We start from the raw sequence: 21,184 nt of genomic DNA, 5'->3' as shown, positions 1-21,184 counted from the left end.
GTTCTTTACCCTGCACTGACATCCATCAGTGCACAGAGCTCTTGCAGTTCTTCTCCATCGAAATGTGACCGCCACGACCGGGATCGAACACGCCACCTTCATGTCAGCATCCGAGCACCCTAGCCACTGTCCCAGCGAGGTGCACATCCATATACGAATGCCACTTTACGATTGTTACTGGTCCCCACTCACTTTATTGTTTGCTTAGTCTACCTGACCTGTCCGGTAGCCTTGATCGGTGGGCGCTGCTCTTGCGGGAATTTTTACTTTGCCGTTCGTTGCGAGAGTATATAGCCACCAGCGTGCTGATGCCGCTGGAACGCAACCAATGCGCACATGGGTTGCATCAAAACGTACCAACGCCATTGGTGCCGATTCTACTGGTTTAGCATGCGACGGAACGCAGAAAAAGTGTGTGGCCAATGGGAACAAGTGCCAACAATTCAACCGTTCTTTGTCCTCCCTATCACTTTGAAAGCATAGCAATATGACAACGACAAAAAACGCATAAAACATCTAGAAAGAGAAATATTTCACGATTAAAAACCAACACTCAGAGTGTATTCGCGATATGGTATACATAGGTCAATTTCTAACAGGAGAGTGTAATTGCAAAAACAAAATCTACCAAAGAAAAATTAGGCCGGCTTCACACTAGTAATGCCTGAGAGAGGACATCCTTCTTTGGTTTTTTCTCTGCGTTTTTTTCTGCCTTTCTTCTTTTTGAATTTTACAGCTTTTGCTGCCTCTTTTCCTTTTCTTTCGGCTTATTTTCTTGTTTTTGTTATTTTTGGCTTTTCTTTCTGTCTTTCCCTCATTCGTTTGCTTTTCGTTTTTCAATTTTGATGCGTGGTTTATTATAAGGTGCTCCACACCAATATCATTGTCAATTCTCTCGAAGGACAAGATTTCTTGAAGAAGACTTCTTTTGGCATCAGCGCGTTTAATGTGGTACAGATGTATCTGTCATGTTTTGTTTTGCCAGCCCTAAAATCATCTCAAAACTAAAGACTAGATTACCATAAAAAGTGATCGTTGCTCGCAACCAACGATTACTCTTCTTGGCTGTAATACAATGAAAGAAATCTTACAAAAATGGGACGGGGTGCTGTGCATGTGTGTGCCTTAGAAATAAGCGCATTTCATTCCCCAACTCATCAATTTAAGGCAGCTCTATATAGCGAAAGCTCTATTATCTGAAAACGTTATCTACTGGACCTTTATAAATAGAAACATTCTCACCAGTGCGATTTTCTTTCCGTGGGAGCGGAGGCTTTCTGCGAGGAAGTCAAAAAATGACAGCTCGACCACGTCGGATATCTTGTATGGAGAGTGCACGATGCCCTCATGTATCGGGGCTCGTACTGATGCCTTCAAATAAAAATTAGGAAATAATGATATCATGATATCATGAGTAACGGAAATTGAAAAGTCCAAATACACATATTTGCTTATGCCAAAACTTGCTCCTCAATGACATGCACTAATTTTCTGGTAATAATTTATTTTCCGAAACTATAACCTTTGATGAGCCATGAATTCCAATGTCTGGAAAAGCGAGCCTAATTGGAGTCATTTATTTTGCAACACCTCCTTGTACAAATGTAAGTGTGCCTTGCTATTTTGAAGCAGTGTAAAAATAACCCAGGGATGCTGAAGACGGTACAGTAAGTCATCTAAATAATGTCTTTAGGAATGCACTGAACAACTGCCACCATACTATGTACATTATGCCAGCATAGTGGTAGCAGTTCATTATCTAGAACTGCTTTCCAAGCATTTCTTAACGCGTTGTTGAATGCCCAGGAAATGAATTCCTATAGGGCACTGCCCGTGTTAAACCCAAGAACTCTGTACTGCTGGGAATCTAGAACTCATCTAGTTCGTTATATGACGTCTATAGTAAAAGGGCGCGACATGCCGCGCAAGATACAACGTAACTTATAGCCCGAATTCCCCGGTGAACAGTATGTACGACCGCATTGTCGCCTTGCATTAGGATGTTCATTTGGCACATAGATGTATGATGCATGCGATGCATTCGCCATAGCGAATCCTGAATGTTATAAGGCCATTCGGTGTCATTAGCTCAAGAAGAGAACGTAAAGCAGCTCTTTGCAGGAAGTGTTAGTAATATATATATATATATATATATATATATATATATATATATATATATATATATATATATATATATATATATATATATATATATATATATATATATATATATATATATATATATAACGCTACGATGACTGGGCGACGTGACGGAGAAAGGAGCGACGGAGAGCCGCCGGAAACGGCGGCTCTCCGTCGCTCCTTTCTAGTTCCTCTCCTTCTTCTGCTTCTTGTTGTCTGTTGCTACCTCGTTCGCCCGCTTGTCTTTTTCTCGCTCTTTTTTTGGAGGGTCTTTAAACTGTGAGGGTGACCCTCTGCTACGGGAACTTGTATCATTTCACTTACATCCTCCGAAGAAGGCTGGTCCACCAGCCGAAACTGTTAGGTATAAATAAATATTTTATTGTTTTGTTTCCTATACTGCACTATTCTCGAAGTTTATAACTTTTACTACGGTAGCCAGAAGAAACTCTGATCATCTATTTCATCTATATATATATATATATATATATATATATATATATATATATATATATATATATATATATATATATATATATATATATATATATATATATATATGCCTTGCCGCCACTTTGAGTAAGAGTACAGTGCACGGCAATCACTTAGGTTCGGAGACAAAACTTGATTTCGAAAACACTCATTCCCTTGAGGCGACGCATACAGAAATCACAACACCGCCTTGTAAGCCAAAATGCTGAGACGTCACATGTTCTACGTCAAATTGAGTTTCCGTCGTACGTGTAAACTACTGTTTTACTGGCAACCACTTGTTCAAAACTAGACATTGCCTCCTGTTTGCAGGCCGAAGAACCCCAGAAGGAATCACGGGAGGTGAGTTTTCTTCACGCAAGTTACAGAAGTGGCAGAGAGTTCCGCGCTGTTCCGGAAGCATCTTTCACTGCCTCAATACACGCAGACACTAAATTTGCGGCTATGAATAAAACGAAGCCATTACCTGTAGTCATTTACCATGATTTAAAAAAATGAAAAGATATAGACGATTCAACTCGGCGAGTTGAGGCTGCCATTGATCTTACTCGTATGACAGTAAAAATAGATTATGGCTCTAACTTGCCGAAGAACATTGCCTACTTTGGTCTATCAAGCATGTTGACTTGCAGTATTTTTGTTTTCGTAGACTTCGCAACTAACGACAGTCTTTTTTATCTTGACGGAAGCGCACTTGACCAGCACATTAAATAATAATTATCAATACAGAGAATTTAAAAAACTAAAACATTATTATGATAGGAACAACTTATGCAACCAGGCTTCAAGTTGCGGCTAAGCTCTCGTACCGTTTCGGATTCGTTGGGATGCTCTTGTCTGCTGCGGCGGTCCCATTCTTTGAAGCATATTTCACTCGTATGCTGAAGAAGTTGTAGCTTTGGTAGTTCAGTTCTAATGAGATCCTCCATGAGCAGATCAACTGAGGAAATGGAAAGGGGAGTGCGGTAAGCGTCTCGTAAAACAATACTTAAATCAGCTCAATGCACACGCACTTAAAGAAGCATGCACTGAGACAAAAATTTTGCACCCTATTTTTTGGGGTTGCATCAGGTAGCTTATGATTCACTTATCATGGCTGGAAAGCTCGTATGCGTGAGTGCATGAGGGTTATTTCTTTGGATTTGTTTTAAGAGTGCCCAGTCTCAATTTAGGTTTCGAAGAACAGTTACCTGGGAAGGAGCTGTTCTGGGGTGCATGGTAAACACAGCTGACCAAGTGACCTCACAAAACTACGACGCGGGCACCGCGTACGAGAGCTTGAGAGTGACCCCCGTATTCTAGAACGTCCCTCCACTCAACACTTCACCTTCACTCGAGATGGCCGATGGGAGCGCCGTCTCTAGGCAGGGAAAGTCCCTGCATATCAGCGATAATCTGCTGTGATTCTTGAGTAGAGCAGCATCACTTTCCAACGAGCACCGGCGCAATGCTCAACTCTGTCAAGTGAAGGGTGAATGTCGAGTCGAGGAGTGTTTGTGAATACGGGGGTGAGTGGCGCACCGACAGCCAGCCCATTCAGCACACGCGAAACCCCAGGCAGGCAGGAGGAAGTCGCAGTATAAAGCGCCAAGCGCGTGTCAGCAACCAGGCAACACAAACTGGTGACGTAGGTTTATTTACATTGCCCCCTGCGTTGATGTCGATGTTGCGAGTGGCTCCACGTTTCGTTCAGTTGCGTGGCGTGCACTTTTAAATTGATTTTAAATATGTTACAGGTCATGTATGCCTTTTGATATCTCGCAGATGTTGTGCATTTCTCCGCATAAATCCACCTTGCTCATCGTTTCGCCCTCGAAATTATGTGTCCGTGCTTATATAGGAAACAGTTATGAAAGGTGTCACAGACGAAGACATTATGACACCTGAAAACACGCACACGCACACACACACACACGCGCGCACACGCGCGCACGCACGCACACACACACACACACACACACACACACACACACACACACACACACACACACACACACACACACACACACACACACACACACACACACACACACACACACACACACACACACACACACACACACACACACACACACACACACAAAGTTTATGAGAATCCGTCGTGATCCACCCAAGAAAATTATTATCATCACGAAATGGCGTGTACTCTCTTGGTCCTCATCTTTTGCTTCGCTTCCAGAATATGTGCGCCAGTTTGTCTGGCATAGAATGTAATAATTTTTATAGGTGAGAGAACGAGGTCTGAGAGATAAACAGATAAAAAAATAAAGAGGTAAGATAGAGGAAGAGAAGCATCCTCGTTAAAAAGAAAGATTTCTCAGCGTAGGTGGGATATCAAGCCTCGTACCTATGATCGAAGGGTGAGCATCGTATCCAGCCACGCTAGCATACATAGCGTAGCGTTGTACACAATAGTATTGCGAGGATATGGAAAGGGCAAGTGAGAGCGAGGAGGTGGAAAAGGAGAAGGAAAGAGGGGGAAGCTTAGCATAGAAAGCAAGAGAAAATTGCAGGATGAAGAGTGACAGACAGAGACAGTGTGGGAAGTTTATTGTAACATCATGAAATTACGAGTAGCATGGTTACTACAGGAGGAGGTCCCGAAGTAAAGCGGAAGCGAGAAATACGGCGAGAGAGATAGAAAGAGAGTAAACAGAACAAAATAGAAATAGCACGAGAGACAAAAACTGTTAGATAGCAAGAAAAAGAAATAAATGAAACACGAAAAAGAAAGAGAAAAAATCAGTAGAGAGAGAAAAATAAAGAGAAACAAAAACGGCCACCTAGCTCCGCAATCACTGCATGCTTGGCACCAGATCTAATGGCCTGCCCTTAATTTTTTTTAGTTCACTAAGAACCATCATATTTGCTGCGCCAGGTGTTTTCGTTTGAAGATTATCCGTGAGGCTTCAGGCACCGGACGTTAAACTATAAGAACATTCTTTGTTTGTATAATAGAAAACGGAGCGCTTACGCTGACACGCGGACTGCCAATACAGTAATCGGGCCTGCCAACCTATTCCCATTAGCGACCCCGCGGCTATTGGCTGGGGGTCATGGGCGAAATGTCTTGACGTTGAAGCCGCAAGAAATGTAAAGACATTAGTAAAGACATTCGTAATTATATTGTAATGTAATTTTTATTTCATTTCATATCTATACTTCAATACACATCAATATACAAACTTGCATGCCAATGTTCACGCACCTAAGAACAATAATTGTAAAATGATTCTGTGCCACGTCGGATTGCGCCCACTGCTATACACGGGGCCACACGTTTCAGGTTTCACTGGTTAACCATTGGTACGGAGTGCTTAGGCGGTCATATTTTTTCCAATCAGGTAACTAGCTAACAGACGCTGCCGGCGGCAATGTTGCGAGGCGAGAGAGGGGGAGAGGACGCGCATGCGCTATGGGGGTGTAAGCGCCCCGGGGAAGAATGCCTTGTTGAAGAAGGAGAGGCGAGATGGCAGCTCATGAGGGCGTGCCGTGGTCGCAGCTTTTATTTGAGACGCGAGCATAGGTGAGGTAGCAGCTGCAGCGTCCAGCCAGGCTTGACCGTTCTCAAGTCCTCGTGGCTGGTGTAGCGCCAGTCTTGGCAGCTGGCCAAGACTGGCGCGACGCTGCTTCGGCTCCCCCCCCCTCCCCTAGCGCTTTGAGCGATTTGTAACATGTACAAAAAAAATCAAGAGGGATGGACACTATGTACAAAAGCGGCAGTCCCTGGTTTGCCAGTGGGAAAGTCCGAGTCGTTACCCTCAAAAACGTTGGGTATCTGAGAGGGCGACACTGGGAGCCGCGAATTGGACGAAATGCGCGCCGAACAGATGTTGTAGGCAGCAGTGACGTGACATGTCCATGCACTTGTGGCAACGAGCATCGACGACACCAGTGGCCGCCACTGAGGAGACGGCTCACTGAGTGCGATGCGGAGCTCATTGACGGCTCGTGTGGGCAGGCGTCACAAGTCATGGGAGATCAGCGCAGGCGCGAACGTTGGTGAGAAGTTGACGCTGCCTGCATTGGGTGAGTGAGCAGGCCGATGGTCCCTAGAACGGCATGCCGGAAGAAAAGCACTGCAACGCACACTGCGATTTCCGACGGGCTGTAGAGGAAGCGGCAGGTAGGCGCGTTGGACAGAGATGGCTTGGTGGCAGGAGCTCGTGATGCACCTGGATGGTACCGACGCCGGCACATCTCTGTCGCCTGTACTTGAGCAGCACTCGTGATAACGACTCCGTCGTTGAAATTTATGTCGGGAGTGCTGATTTGGCCCAAGTTCTTCCGCGCTGTTTTCAGAGGGGTTCGGCAGCTAGTCGTGCATCGCAGAAGGCTCAAGCTGTGCCAGGGCATGGGGCGGCGTGTACGTAGATACAGGACCACCTTGTTCAGCCGGAACAGGGGACTTGGGTGCGGGATGGCATGCTGACCATATGCCCTCGTGGCCGGTGGATCACGATGGGGCGCTCCACTGCAGGCAGATCTGGAGCGTCATCCGCAGTCGTTGCCAAGCTGGTGGTAGCTTTGCTGCTGGCTTGGGAGATGACAGCTGGTTCGGTTACGGTGCACACGTGGTGTCAGCGAATTGGTTACAGATAACGCTGGTTTGGGCGGCGCACGCTGCGTCAGTAGGCGCTGAAGTTGTCGTGTTCACCGACGTGTCCTCAGGCACCAACCAGTCAACCAAAGGCCGATCTTCGGGTGGCGTACACTGCAATACGTCAGCACAGTCGGTTGTGGTAGGAAGGTCGCCTACCTCGTTGTTGGGGCATAGCGCTGGACGAGATGCGGTCGAGGGGAACCGCGAGGAAGGCTTTATCAGCGCAGATCAACAAGCACCTTCTGTGTGGTCGGTCGCTTGTCGAAGGTGGTGTTCAACGCCACAAAACCGTAAGACGGCGTCCCGTAGTTCATCATATGGACGAGGGCTCTAAGAGAAATAGGTGAGGCGTTGTTTGAGGTCAGATGGAAGAACATACTCCAGGACCTCAAATGTGAATTCTTGGAGCCAGATGCTGTTGAGCTCCAAGGCAGCGCCAAACTCTTGGAACCATGTTGGAGGTCCGGAATTGAGGTAGATGTGGATCAAAGTGCGGCTGCAAGGCTTTAGCTGTCTGTAATATGGCCGCGAAGCTCAGTGGCAGCGGTGCAGCGCCTGTCGCTTGTCCATTGGTACGTGGTCACCAAATGCTGAAGAAGGAGGGGCGATACGGTTGCTCATGAGGCCGTGCCGTGGTCGCGGCTTTTATTTGGGACCTGGGCATAGGCGAGGTCGCAGCTGCAGCGCCCAGTCAGGCCAGGTGCTTGGCTGTTCTCTATTCTTCGTGGATCCACGTGGCTCACTACTAGCGTGGCAGCTGGCCAAGACTGGCACGACGCTACCGCCTAAAGGAGAGAGAGGGGGGACTGAGTGTAGGTTAGTAGACGCTCCCTGCATCGGCGTTGCGAGGCGAAAGAGGGGGAACGTAAGAAAGGAGAGAGAGAAGGTGTGTGAAGGCGCATGCGCAGTAAGAGTGGTCAGGCCGCACACCGGATTGAGTTCTCCCTCAAGCTGCTTTGCATCTAAAAAAGTCACGGCTTTGCCGCAAAGGCGAAGCAATGAACATGATAGCAACAAATGGGAAGGTTACGCAAAGAACGGCAGGCTAACCTAAACGTGTCTCGTGTTTCTCACGCACAAATTACGCACAAAACATACAGATAAACATGAACGTGAACAAATGTCTCAGTTGTTACTTCGCTGTATCATGGGATCGTGACGTGGCTGGAGTCAGGAGAATGGATGGTAAGATCAAACTTTATTTTCGCGAATCTGTGCCCGATAAACGGAAAGTCGGGTTACAGTAGCACACTTACACTGATAGCAGCGAATACAGTGTCGGCCGTCGATCAACTGACCAGTGGCAAAACCGTATCGGTATTGATACACTTCCCATCGAACATTCTACTGTTAGTGCTAACGGTGACGTAGGTTCCAGAATAATCTGAAAGATTCACGAAGTGGGCGTAATCTTAACAAAACGATCTACTGGAGCCTCGAAGCTTCTAACACCATAGGCACGGTTTGTGCTGAACATATAGTAACAGGACGATAACAAAACTTGAGGAAAGGACCGCGCCTCCCCCCTCCGAAAAAGGCATCGCCTCAATGTTTTAACAGAAGACGAAAGTTCGTGATGTAACTGGGGAGAATCTCGTAATCGAGTGGGCTGAGACATCGAATTATCTTGTATGGTCCAAAATGCCATCGCAGAAGTTTTTCACTGAGTCCGATTTGGTGTATCGACGTCAATACCCAAACACGTTCACCGGGCTTGTATTCCATGAAGTGCCGTCGAAGATTGTAACGGTGGCTATCCATCATCGTTTTTTCTTGATTCGGAGGCGGGCGATTGTCGGGCCTCTTCGGCGCGCTGAAGGTACTCACTCACATCGAGATTTTCTTCGTCGGTGACGTTGGGTAACATGGCGTCGAGCGTCGTTGCCGGGGTCTTTCCGTTGACCAGTTTGCACGGCGTCATCTACGTCGTTTCTTGAACGGCGGTGTTGTATGCGAAGGTCATGTACGAAAGGATGGCATCCCACGTCTTGTGTTTGTCGTCGAGGTACATGGCCAGCATGTTGGTGATGGTCTTGTTTAGGCGCTCGGTGAAATTGTTCGTCTATGGGGGGTACGCGGTCGTATGGTGATGGCTTGTGTGGCTGTATGCCGAAATCGCCTGGGTTAGCTCAACAGTACATGTCGTACCTCTGTCGGGTACGAGGACCTCAGAGGCGCCGTGACGAAGACTTCGACGAAGAATTTGGCTACCTCTGATGCACTACCTTTGGGCAGGATTTTTATCTCGGTGTTGCGGGTAAGGTAGTTGGTAGCTATGGGGATCCATGTTTCCGACAGCTGATAACGGGAACGGCCCAAGTAAGTCCATACCGATTTGCTGGAATGGTCGGCGAGGTGGTTCGATGGGCTGCAGAAGTGCTGCTGGCCTTGTCGGTGGTGTCTTGCGTCACTGGCCGTCCCAGCATGTCCTCACGTAATGAGTGACGTCGGACGCAAGGCGTGGCCAGTAGTATTGTAGCGCGATAGCGTTTGAGAGCGCGTGTCACAGAAATCCCGCCGTTGGTGTCGGCCCCGTTGGTTGTGAGCGAAAAAGCAAACTACAGAGATCGCTGCGGGAGGCCGCTGCTTGTCCACGCGATCGCGCTAAAAAAGCCGCGCGTTCGAAGAAGAAAAAGTACTCAAGGTCACGATGCATTGTAGTTTCTTTGCCCCTGCCACTCCTCCCTGCTTAGCCTCCAGCGCTTTGGTCGGGATGAGTGAAGAGATAATGTAATAGCAGAATGTGACAAACCTTTGTAACTTCACTCGCACTGAATGGGTTCTTAACACTTTTGTGGCACTGAATTCGTGAGGCAATAAGCTCTTCTAGTGAATTCATTCCATGGTTACTTGAAAAAATGTTTCAGGGCCCTTTTAACGCACTTCGTTCGACAGGTGTCACGACAAAAACGAGCCCATTCGGCAATTTGTAGGCCCATTTGAGAAGCCTAAAACTACGCCGAAAAAGGCCGGGAGCAGCCATCGCCGCTAAAGACACACAGGAAATTTCAAACAGCTCTAAAAATGGACAACTATGTCCATCTAGCAGAAAACCTATCATGCCTTTCCAGAGGCATGAGATTAAACAAAGAGCAAATGCTAGATACTGTGCTGCTATCTCAGACATTGTGAGACTTTCTATGGCCTCCGAAATGGCGAGCACGCGGCGTGTCTCTTGGAGGCCATGTGATTCTTGCTTTAGATCAAAAATCTCGATGTACCATTTGCTCGCGCGTGCTGGTAGGATCTACTGTGTGCCTGGGTGTGTGCGTGTTTGTGTTTTTAACACAACACGTCATTAAGTATGCACTTAGCGGTTGAAGGGCGCACTAGGGGTCAGATTTCGCTATCGTGTTCAACTCTCAAAGGCAAAGCGTAAGGGTCCCCAATTTTTCCTTCTATTCTCGCTAGTGTGTGAAAAAAACAAAGGTGGCCAGCCGCCGGGTTGTCGCAAAGGGCCTGCCGAATTTCTGGTCACATCGCCGAAGGCACAGCGATAAAGTAGCTGGCTCGGGCCGGAGAAAAGTTCTTTACGAGGAAGTTGTTTTTCAAGAAAAAATTACCAGACCCAACCTGAGTACTTTTGGGACGACACTAGTCCGGCTCTCGAGGTATTCCACTAGCCCTCTAAATTCAGGGTCGGCTCGAAGTCGCCAGCACTTATGGTTCCCATGAAGTACTCATGCAGCGTCGGCCGTCAATCAACTGAACATCGGCGAAGTGTGTCGGTATTCGTACACTTGCCATCGAACATTCTAGCGTTATCGCTAGCAGTGACGTTGGTTCCAAAATAATCTGAGAAATTCACGAATTGGGCGTAATCTCAACAAAACAATCTCGTACAGCCTCGAAGCTTCTTTAACAGCGTAGGCGCGGTTTGCGCTGAACATAGTGTAAAGGGGCGACAACCAAACTTCAAGAAAGGAGCGTGGCGGCTCTGCATGAAAAGCACGCCCTTTCGCAAACGGAGACTGTGCAACAAGTGCAGTGACCTTTGTGCGCCTGGTAACTACAACAGAATCATGCCGGTGAAAGCCCGAGGCGTTCGATGGTCCCATTAGTTTTTAGGAGTAGAGGCAATATCGTATTCAGGCCCCCCACCCATGGTCTTAATCCGGGTCGAAAGCGAAAAAACACTTGTGCTCATGACGATGGCCTTCTCAGGCTATCCTTGAATGTCTACCAAATATACGCCTCATGAATCTTCACTGCGCCAAAATTCTACCTTCTACGAATCGCCAAAGAACCTACTACGCTTCAGTAAAGTACCAGGCGCTTCTGCGTATAGTTGCCCACTTTCTAAGCGGAGGGTTGCTTACGGGGGGGGGGGGGGGGATGGCAGGAAGGCCTAAATTCTCATCTTTTGACACTTGTTGGGGTTCTGCGATTTTGTGATGTAATATCACATGTGCTAAGGAGACCCCACCCATAATATGACACCCTTACAGCGTTTTCTTTTTATAGATGGCTTCAAGCACTGCAATGATTTCATGGTAAGGCCCTGTTTGGCACGCGGAAGGGCTGAGTTCAATTCAGTTCAGTTCAGTTTATTAACCTTAAGGGCTTCCCGAAGGAAGCATTACATAAGGGGTGGGTTACAACTTTTCACATAGACATTTCATATTGATTAGTTATATGCTGCTGAAACAATGATGGGCAGGAAGGCCGTTCCAGTCTTTGGCAGTTCGGGGGATGAACGAGGCGGAGAAGTGAGTGTTCGGGCACGTGGGCGCAACCTGAACGAAGATTTTTTTATTATTTATTTATTTGCTTGCTCCATTGGTTGATTGAGATATGTGGGGCTTAACGTCCCGAAACCACCATATGTATATGAGAGACGCCGTAGCGGAGGGCTCCAGAAACTTTGACCACCTGGGGTTCTTTAACCTGCACCCAAATATGAGCACACAGGCCTGCAGCCCTTTCGCCTTCATCGAAAATGTGGCCGCCGTAGCTGGGATTCGATTCCGCGACCGACAGGTCAGCTGCCGAGTAGCTTAGCCACTATACCACTGATTGTTTCCTTGCATCTGTTTAAACATTTCGTTCACGAACATCTCCAGTGTTTTGCTCACAACTAACGACGCCAACGCTGTCAACGTAATTTCTGCGATACTACCTGTTTAACGCAATCGCTTTGAAATAAAATAAAATATATTCTACCGACCTGCCTTTCGCTATCGCTTTAAAATAAAATCAAGCATATTTCACTAACGTGCAGCTTAAAATCTTGACTCACTAAGAGTTTCGTGCTGTTTGTGACAAGTAATGGGTTGGTAACTAAATTGCGAATGTACAAACATTTCTTTCTAAGATTGCACCTAGACAAGTTGAATGTTATATAAAATCTAATGATGCGTGAAAAATGCCACGCATATGGCCGGACCATACCCATTTAAAACATACGGCAAGCAGGCACTGACAACCCATTTTTACAAAAAAAATATAAACACAAACGTTGTCATATGTCGCGGTGGCCAGTCGACTGTACAAACTACATGTTCGTCACTGAAGAAAAGTCGGTATAGTGGCGGGCCAACTCACAGGACTAATTGCCTTACTAAAGGATAGTGCGTTTTTAGATACGCGAAGAGAAGAATGCATGAGGCGCTTGTTTGGTTCGAGTTTCCGGAAATCGAGCAATAAGATGGAACCTGCACTTACTTTTCGTGCACACAGGGGTGAGCTAATCGTATCCCCATGTACCGTAGACAACGCCGACTGTAAAGGATTCGTTGCCCTCGTAAGCGCGTGGTAGTAGCGAAATTCACTACCAAATAATCTATGGCCGTAGGACGCACTTCAGAACTCAGCACGCTGATGTCGTCGAAAAAGGCAATGCTTGTCCTCTTCAACCGTCAGCCTAAAAAAAAAAAAAAAAGAAACGACAGGTGGCGTAGCGCTTCAAAGGGGTAAAATCAAACAAACGCACCTCTGGCGCATGCTAATCGGTTAAATAGAGTACAGGTGGCTGCCGTAGTTTGCGCACGTGTTGGGCTCAACATAAAAAAACAGGCGTGTTCCAAATGCAAACACCGTCATCTCCAGGCTGCCACGTGTTCGAAAAAAAAAACAGTTGTACTTCCGCCAAGGTTACATTGGGTTTTTGTACTTAGGAGAATGGCTGGATGGTACTCCTTTAAAAAATAAACCTTGATTGTAAAACTGAGCCCCGTGATCAAGCCTTGCGGAAGGACATTAGCTGTGGGAAGGGTGCAGCGAAAAATGCGTTGTGTGTAAGAAAAAGCTATTTTGTAATATCTGGGACAACCGAAATCTTCCTGGCCCGATTTTGCTCCCTTGTGACTAGTACTAGATGGATGGATGGATGAATTGATATGGCTGTACCCTTTAAATTGGGTGGTGGCTAACGCCACCAAGCAGTACTTACCTCGTGCGAAATTGCTGCCATCTGTCGGCCGTCGCGTGCATACCGACATGTTAGAGGCTGGAGCGCGATGCAGTCCGCGTGTGTTTACGCATACGTAAGGCGTATCGACGTGAGGCGTCTATTGCAGTGCCGACGAATTGCTGCGTCTCTTGCTGGACACAAGGAGGAACTCGGAATGCTGAACGAAGAAAGATAGGCCGTAAACTTTGCCCCTTGTTATTTTTTCAAGCTGATGACGTTGCGAGCGTGTGCTCCGGCTACTGCTTTCGAAATACGTGCTTCCGTTCTCCTTTTTAAGAAAGTAAGACGTGCAATTGCAATTGTACTCATGTTCCCTCAGATTACTGCAGCCGCTAAACAAGTGAAGGCGCCTGTACGCTTCACGCAAAGCCATGTTCACGCAACGAGCTTAACTTTGTTAGCCAGTATGGTGCTATAACAACTCACATAAGATTGTTTCTGTTTTTCTCACTGCAATAAGGCTTACAGAGAGAACCCGTGTGTGCGCCTTTGGATTCCAGCGGAAGGCTGCGTATGCAATCGGTGTTGAAACTCGATCGAGAGCGTATACGACGGTAAAATGTAGTAGTGTGAAACAGTCCCGCATATGTTGTGTCTTGCCGTCCACGTTGGGGCCAATCGATGAAATTTTTTGCTGCAGCAGTGCTAGGTGTAATTGAAATTCCAGAGCCATGAGTGAGGGTATGCAGCAGGTGCACTGCGGGAAGTGCCCGGACGAACGGTGATGGCAGGCCGGTGAAGTACTCGTCAATTATTCCGGCATGGTGTAGGTTCACACCAACAATTCGTTGTCCCAATGCATCAGCAGAAAATGTATTCAGCCAATAAAATAACAAACAAGGTAACGAAGGAGACACGAGAGTGGCGCGACTACCAACGGTTTATTCATGTATACGCGAGGATAAAGTATATGTACTGATGCGGTCACATGGTCATGCTACAAGCTCTTAGCAAAAAAAAATCAAAACACAATGAACTAATGAGAAATCACTGTGCGCATTCTTCACCCTAAATCACTCAATATTACAGAAATAATTGCAGAAATTTTTTTCCTTCCTGCGCAACGCCTCAGAGCTCTCGTTATAACATGCCTCGCCATTCTTTGCGATGTGAAAATATTCAACTATTTCACATGTCAATTTTTCGTGGCTTCTGCGCAAAATCATTGTTTGTTCAGCACTGGCTTACATTTGCACTGTTTACAATGAAAGGATAAATTGGAGCTCATTCCTTTCTCGAACAATTTAAAATGTTGCCAGGCTCTAGTATTCACACAACAACCTGTTTGGCCTATGTAAACCATCCCACAAGTCAGTGAAATTTCATACACCATGCCAAGAACACATTTCACGAACGCCAGCCTATGCTTGCTCACACTGTGGCTTCTTTTCTCCGATGCGTGCTAATAAACCACCCTGTTATACTTCAGCGCGGAAAACTGTATGGGCACACCATACCTGGCGGCAACGTTTTTCAGGCGATACGCAACATGGTGCGGCCTGAAATAATATAAATCCTCAGCATCAATAGAAAACATAAAACCTATTTCTTTCTGGTTTTTCGAAAAAAAAGCAATGATGTCTGTCCAATTCCTCGTTAGGAATGGGTCACGCAACTCAAGCCTTTTAAAGTGGTCAAGGGTAGATGAGCTAAGCTGCTATAACCAAGTACCACGTTCATCGACCATACATCTCAATGACATGTCTTGCTCATTCATCTTTGCATAAAAACATGTTCAGAGCTTATTTTTACGTTATAATAATAGCATTCGCTCATCTGGGAAGCTGCATATCGTTACACATAGCTAACGCCTTTGTCTTCACTGTGCCAGTTCTGCTGTTCACCTGTACAAAGCTCTTTGATAATGCTTCCGCGGCCTTTTCTTTGTACGTTTACGAAGACATCACCACAAATCCACCTTCTTTGTCTGCTTGCAGTAGTCGTAGGCCATTACTTTTAAAGTAGGAGACGACATGCTGCATGCTGTTCCTTGGTATAGAAGACCCATTTTTGTGCAGTATTCGTGATGCTGCCCACACCATCCAACAAGCACCTCTCACTCTCTTCGCCCGCTATATAAGCTAAATTACTGCTTCAGGCGAGTAGATCGTGAGCCGGGATCCTTTCTGCAAAATGGCAGCTACACCCTCAGGTACAGACGCCTCGTCTAAAAGAACCAGACCGCAAGGTTTCGTGGGCGCCTTTCCAGCCTTTCTAGGCAAGACACTGAATGACTCGTTGCCACAAGAACTCGGTGTTCTAGATTGCGATCTGCCTGAAGGTCTTCATTTTTTTTTTCAGCAATCCACGCCACATCAGGAGCACAGCACGGCACCGAAATCAAATCGTACAGTAGTTCAACCTGCCTCTAAATTTCTGACTTCATGATCCAGCAGATGCGCTTGAAGTGACCACTAAATGGTGTAGCCATTCTGAAAAAAATGCCATATAATCCTGTGTTGCTTCTGTGTTGTTAAACTTTTTTATTTTCTATTGACCGGGAGTTGGAATCTACCTTTGACAAGTGCACTGTCCTGGTGACTTTTTAGATAGGTTGATAAATTTCTGGTAATTTTAGCAACTGATTTTAACGTTGTCTATGACAACACCGTGAAAACAATATTGTGCTGCTTAGAAACCTAGGAAAAGCCAGAGCTTTACGCGTCGGTTGATGGTTAACAATCAACAGTTCTAGACATAAACATTATGTGTTTTGAAAGACACTTGTGTTGAATGTATTTGCCAAAAGCCAAGAAAGAATCGTTACCGTATGGGTCTAAACACACTAAAACTACTAAGAGGACCAACTGTTCTTTTTGCCTGGAATCTGCCCTAGCAAAGTCCTGTGAACTCAAGCTTGAGACAAGCTTTAGGGCCCAGATTGATAGACTGAAACACGCCGGCTTGCCCAGATATATTTTATCTGCTGTAGTTGAATCTTTGCGACGAAAAATGAAAGAAAAAGTAGGCCCCGTATCTGCATTTAATCTGCAAATGTCGTTAAAAGACAAAAAAGACAGTAGTCTTGCGTGGGGAGAGAGTGAACAAAACATTTATTTGATGTTATGTTGAAGAAAATAGGTGAATGGTATTCTGGAGGCGCTGCGTTAGAGTGCCTCGAGCGTGCAGCGGTGGCAAATGAGTGCACACATAACTGCCATCTGGCAGTTTTTTCAAAAACAGAGCGCCTGGCTCTGAGACAAGTGTGCGCGCCCGCCTAATAGATAATAAGGTGAAGAACGCAAGGCAACGGGTAGGTGCCACCACCATCTCGTTTTAGCAAAGCGTTGGAAACACTCGCCTTTCCGTGCAAGCGTTGGATGGTCAGTGCGGCGTGATAAGCGTTACGGTCCTTCGTATTACTTATGTATGCCTTTTCTAGCAAAAGACGAACATGCAGAATATACACGTGTGTTATGGCGCCTCAGATATGCACAATAAATGCTTTTTAATTGACAATCGCACACGTATGAACGCTTATCTTTGAGCAACATTGGTGGTCCCTTCAGATGGGGTCGGCCGTTCGTGGTAGTGGCTGATGCTGTTTAGAGTACTCAGTTCGCAGTAATGGTGGACAAACAGACGTTTTTGCGTCGAAGGTTGCCAAGAAAGACTATGGTCTTTAAAAAAAAAGTGAAACATACAGACCTGGCCAGAAGAGAGGAGACCACAAGTGGTGCCCTATACGCACTGGGTTGCGCATGGCTGAAATAGTTGCCGTCTGGTATGGCGTGCCCGTGGTGTCTCCCACACCAAGGTAACAGGTTTGTGTATGCGCACGCATCGGGCAAAAAAAAAAAAGAAGCCACAGTGTGAGGCGAAGCATGAGCACAAGTTCGTGAATGGTGTTGTTGGCGTGATGAATAAAGTTACACTGACTTGCGGGATGGTGTGCATAGGCCAAACAGGTCGCTGTGTGAATATTAGAGCCTGGGAACATTTTCAATTCTTGAAAAAAGGAACAGGCTTTAATTTAGCCCTTCATTGTAAACAGTGCAAAGGTAAGCCAGTGCTGTACACAATAAGGATTTCGCACAGAAGTCATAAAAAAATGGCACTTGAAATACCTCGATCTTTTGACATCACGAAGAATGACGGGGCATGTTGTAGTGGTAGTTCTGTGGCGTTGCACAGGAATGAAAAAGGTTTCCTGCAATTTTTTTCTGTATTATTGAGTGATCAGCTGGGCAAGAAATGTATAAATTGATTGTACGTCAGTTTATTGTATTTTGCAATTTTCGTTAAGCGCTTGTAGTATGACCGTGTGACCGCATCAGTACATATACTTGAGCCTCGTGAACGTGAACAAAAACTTGGTAGTCTTGTCGCCTTCCTGTGTCCTTCGTTCCCTGCGTTCGTTTTATATTTGGCTGTATATATTTTTTTTGGTGCAATGCACCAAATAGCCCAAAAGCAAGTGTTATTAGACCCAATTCATTCTTTAATAGCTTTTCTTCCCCATTCTCCTTTCTCCAGCGCCGAGTAGTCTACCTGGCTCAGCCCTCTGTGTGGCGGTCACACCACACGCCGAGTTGATGTGTGGCCGCATGACAATGACCCTTTCCTCGCGGGGCTGGGATAGTCATCCACCGGATAACTCCATAAAGTATTTTATCTCTCTCTCCTGATTATATCTCTCTCAGTTTTTCGTGGGAAGCACCGTGCATACCAGCAAGCGCTATCGTGATTGTCTATAAACGTGGCTGCCAGCCACAGGAGTAGCAATAATGCGATTTTACCGATTATGCGGGTGTCACTCGAACGAAATAGCAGTGCTGTCCATGAGCCAGAAACCTGATCGGTGCAAAGAATAAAAATCAGTGTTCGAACCGGCACACAGAAAATCGACGTTTAATTCAGGTACCCTTCCCCATATGAACGCCAGTGCTTCCTTTTTTTTCGCGGTGTTTATTACAAATAGAGGTGGCGCTTGCATGAATATACAACAGACAGAACATTATTATGCCCCTTCAACTCCTAGGGAGGTACAACCTCAAAGCACTAAAAAGTTTGCTGACATGGAGCCACTTCGGGAAATTCCATACACAGGTGTCATATTAGGCGAATGGTCAAGTTAACCGACGTACCATTGTGTGGCAGAAGCGTGGAATCGTACCTGTCGTTGCACCCATGCATTTTGTGACGAGGGGAAAGCTTAAAGCAGTCTACTTTCTATAGAGTGTACAGCTATAGTTCATCATCATCATCATCAACCGCCTCAGTGTATGAATGAAAGCATGAAACTGCGTAGGTGCGTGTATTTACTAAGAGACGCGTAGTGGGTACTTTGCTACATGAAAAAAAAAGTGCAGGGGGGAACACTCGAAACTGTTCTTGCACTAGGCACCCTTGGAATGTATAGAAGAGTCGATGTCATGCGTCGACACTATCCTTTCCTTACACGTATTAGTTAACGTACACATCGAGAACTAAAGTATGGAAAGTGACTGAAAAAAATTGCGAACAAGGCATAGTAACGTTATCACCCTACACTTTAAAGACGAAAGCGAGAGAGAGAGAGACTCGAAGGCTTTGAGACAACTGCTCACGACCAGCTGCTCACATTAGCGTGGGCATGATATGTGTGAGTTTGAGAAAGAGGCAGACGAGACTGGAACGAGGACATATTTGAAGGTTCGGAGATGATAACATCGAATGGTGATCACGATTAGTGGGATTTTGTGGCACAAGGGCCATTAGCGGCCAATGAGCACCATGTTGCAGCAACCAGCCTGCCCCACATACGCTCGTCCACATGTTAGAGGAATACAGCAAAAAAGGTTAGACTCACATGAAACAAAACTAATCTGGTGCTTATCTTGGCAGGTTCATGAGCCTTTTAATGGCAGGTTCTTCCACCTTTGAATGGGCAGTCCAAGTTGAATGGGCAGTCCTTTTAATTCGGTACGAGGCAGCCTGGTGAAGTAGCTTATGTAGGGCATACTGGTCGCCGCATAAACATACCCCTAAGGGAGCGCCACGCGTCTTTAAAGAGCCGGCCGCTAACGCATTCGGTGGCCCATTGTGCGCAGTGTGGGTGCGAGACACACTTTTCGAGTAGAGTGATTTTCTTTAGGCAGCATGATCCCACCGCACGGGAGATCGCAGAGGCATATCACATTCGCATCAGGCAATTACCTCGAATCAGCCACCCGCCAGTAAATATTCATGAGAAAGAAGTGTCACTTCTGAAGGGAATGATGAGTGGCAGCAGATACGGCACGATAGCTCGGTCAGCACTTACGACCATGTGCACGGGGAACGGTTGACAGTGTCGGTGTGTATGTTTTTCTTTGCTGAATAAAGCCTTCAAATAATCGGGGTGCTAGAGTCGTTCCCTCTAGTTGTCGGCGTGCCATTCGGTGCTACGGAAAAAAGTTATGACGATGTGCCCGTATCAACTAGCTTGTATTTGAGTATTAGCGATAATGTAATTACAGTAGCATTTCAGTCAGGTAGATCCCATGTTCAAATAGTAACAGTAACTTATATGAGATATATTTGAATCAGAGCATATAGTTTGCCTGAACTAGCAGCAAATATAAGAAAAAAAAAAACAGCTGAAGGCACCTTCACCCTTGGTGGCGCCACACCAGTAGGAAGTGGTGAGCGGGGCGGCTTTCTCTGTGTCTATTTATTTGGTATTTCTGTTTTAGCTCTTCTCTCTCTATCTTTTTGATGTCATCTTGTCGCTGTTTAGTTGTAGTTATTTCTCTCTTTATATACGTTTCGTTCTTTTTTCACCTTTTCTATATTTCTGACTTCCCATTTCTACCACTTTTTTTCTTTCTGTCTAGATACTTCTCTTCATTGTTGTGACTCTCCTTTCTCTTGTATTTCGTTCTACGCTTGCCTTCACGTCACCCTTCTCTTTTTCATCCACTCACTCTCACTTCTCCGCCGGGATTGCGGAGGTGTTACGGTGCTAGTATTGCGTTCGTGGTTAATGGCTACGAGCCTCGCCTCACAAGGATTTTTTTATTCACTTGGCATTTCTATTTTGTTTTACTTCTATCACTTTTTTCTATTTAAGAAAACGTTATCTCGCCAATAAAAGTTATGGCATACCAGGTCGGATGAACCAATGCACTTGTTCTCAAAGTGAAGCAGACGATCAGGAAGAAAATTAAGACAGCGTAGGCCAGTTCCCGGAGAAGATAACTGTATGCCGACGCAAAATGACAACGAAATGATTAATAGCTCCTCAGTTATATGCCATGATTGTAAGTATTAGATCAGAAAATGAGCCTATACATGCTCGTAGGAACATTGAATGTTTGTGACTAAAGCAATGGTTTTTGGAATATATTTCTATAGAAGCTCGTGACGGGTCGGTATATTTTCATTTAACCTCAAGGCAACAAGGCATTATTCACGCCATATTGCAATTGAAGTTTTTAACGTAAAATGTCTGTGAAGTACATAATTTGTTTGCTGACTATAGCAGCCACAGCAACAGGCGGCGGTGAACATTTCTCGTCAAATCGAATGAAACTAGATGTGTAACGGGCTTACGGCATGATATATGGACCGCA

The 21,184-nt window shown here is 45.9% G+C and overlaps 1 protein-coding gene across 2 annotated transcripts in view; it reads right to left on the bottom strand.

The window, feature by feature from the left end:
• The window catches only part of LOC119185685 (uncharacterized), a 61,605-nt gene extending 48,495 nt beyond the window's left edge, over window positions 1–13,110 (bottom strand). For both annotated transcript variants that reach the window (XM_075868229.1, XM_075868230.1), the window contains exons 1-3: window positions 12,902–13,110; window positions 3,444–3,574; window positions 1,243–1,371 (exon numbers count right to left, since the gene is read on the bottom strand). In XM_075868229.1, coding sequence (XP_075724344.1) covers window positions 1,243–1,371; window positions 3,444–3,563 — 249 coding nt within the window. In that variant the 5' untranslated portion in view covers window positions 3,564–3,574; window positions 12,902–13,110. The remainder of the gene's footprint in view (window positions 1–1,242; window positions 1,372–3,443; window positions 3,575–12,901) is intronic.
• Between the last annotated feature and the right edge of the window lie 8,074 nt (window positions 13,111–21,184).

The sequence above is a fragment of the Rhipicephalus microplus genome, chromosome 7 (assembly GCF_043290135.1).
Source record: "Rhipicephalus microplus isolate Deutch F79 chromosome 7, USDA_Rmic, whole genome shotgun sequence".
Classification (NCBI taxonomy): Eukaryota; Metazoa; Arthropoda; class Arachnida; order Ixodida; family Ixodidae; genus Rhipicephalus; species Rhipicephalus microplus.
Note: the sequence above shows the minus strand (reverse complement) of the source record. Positions and strands in the feature narration are given on the sequence as shown.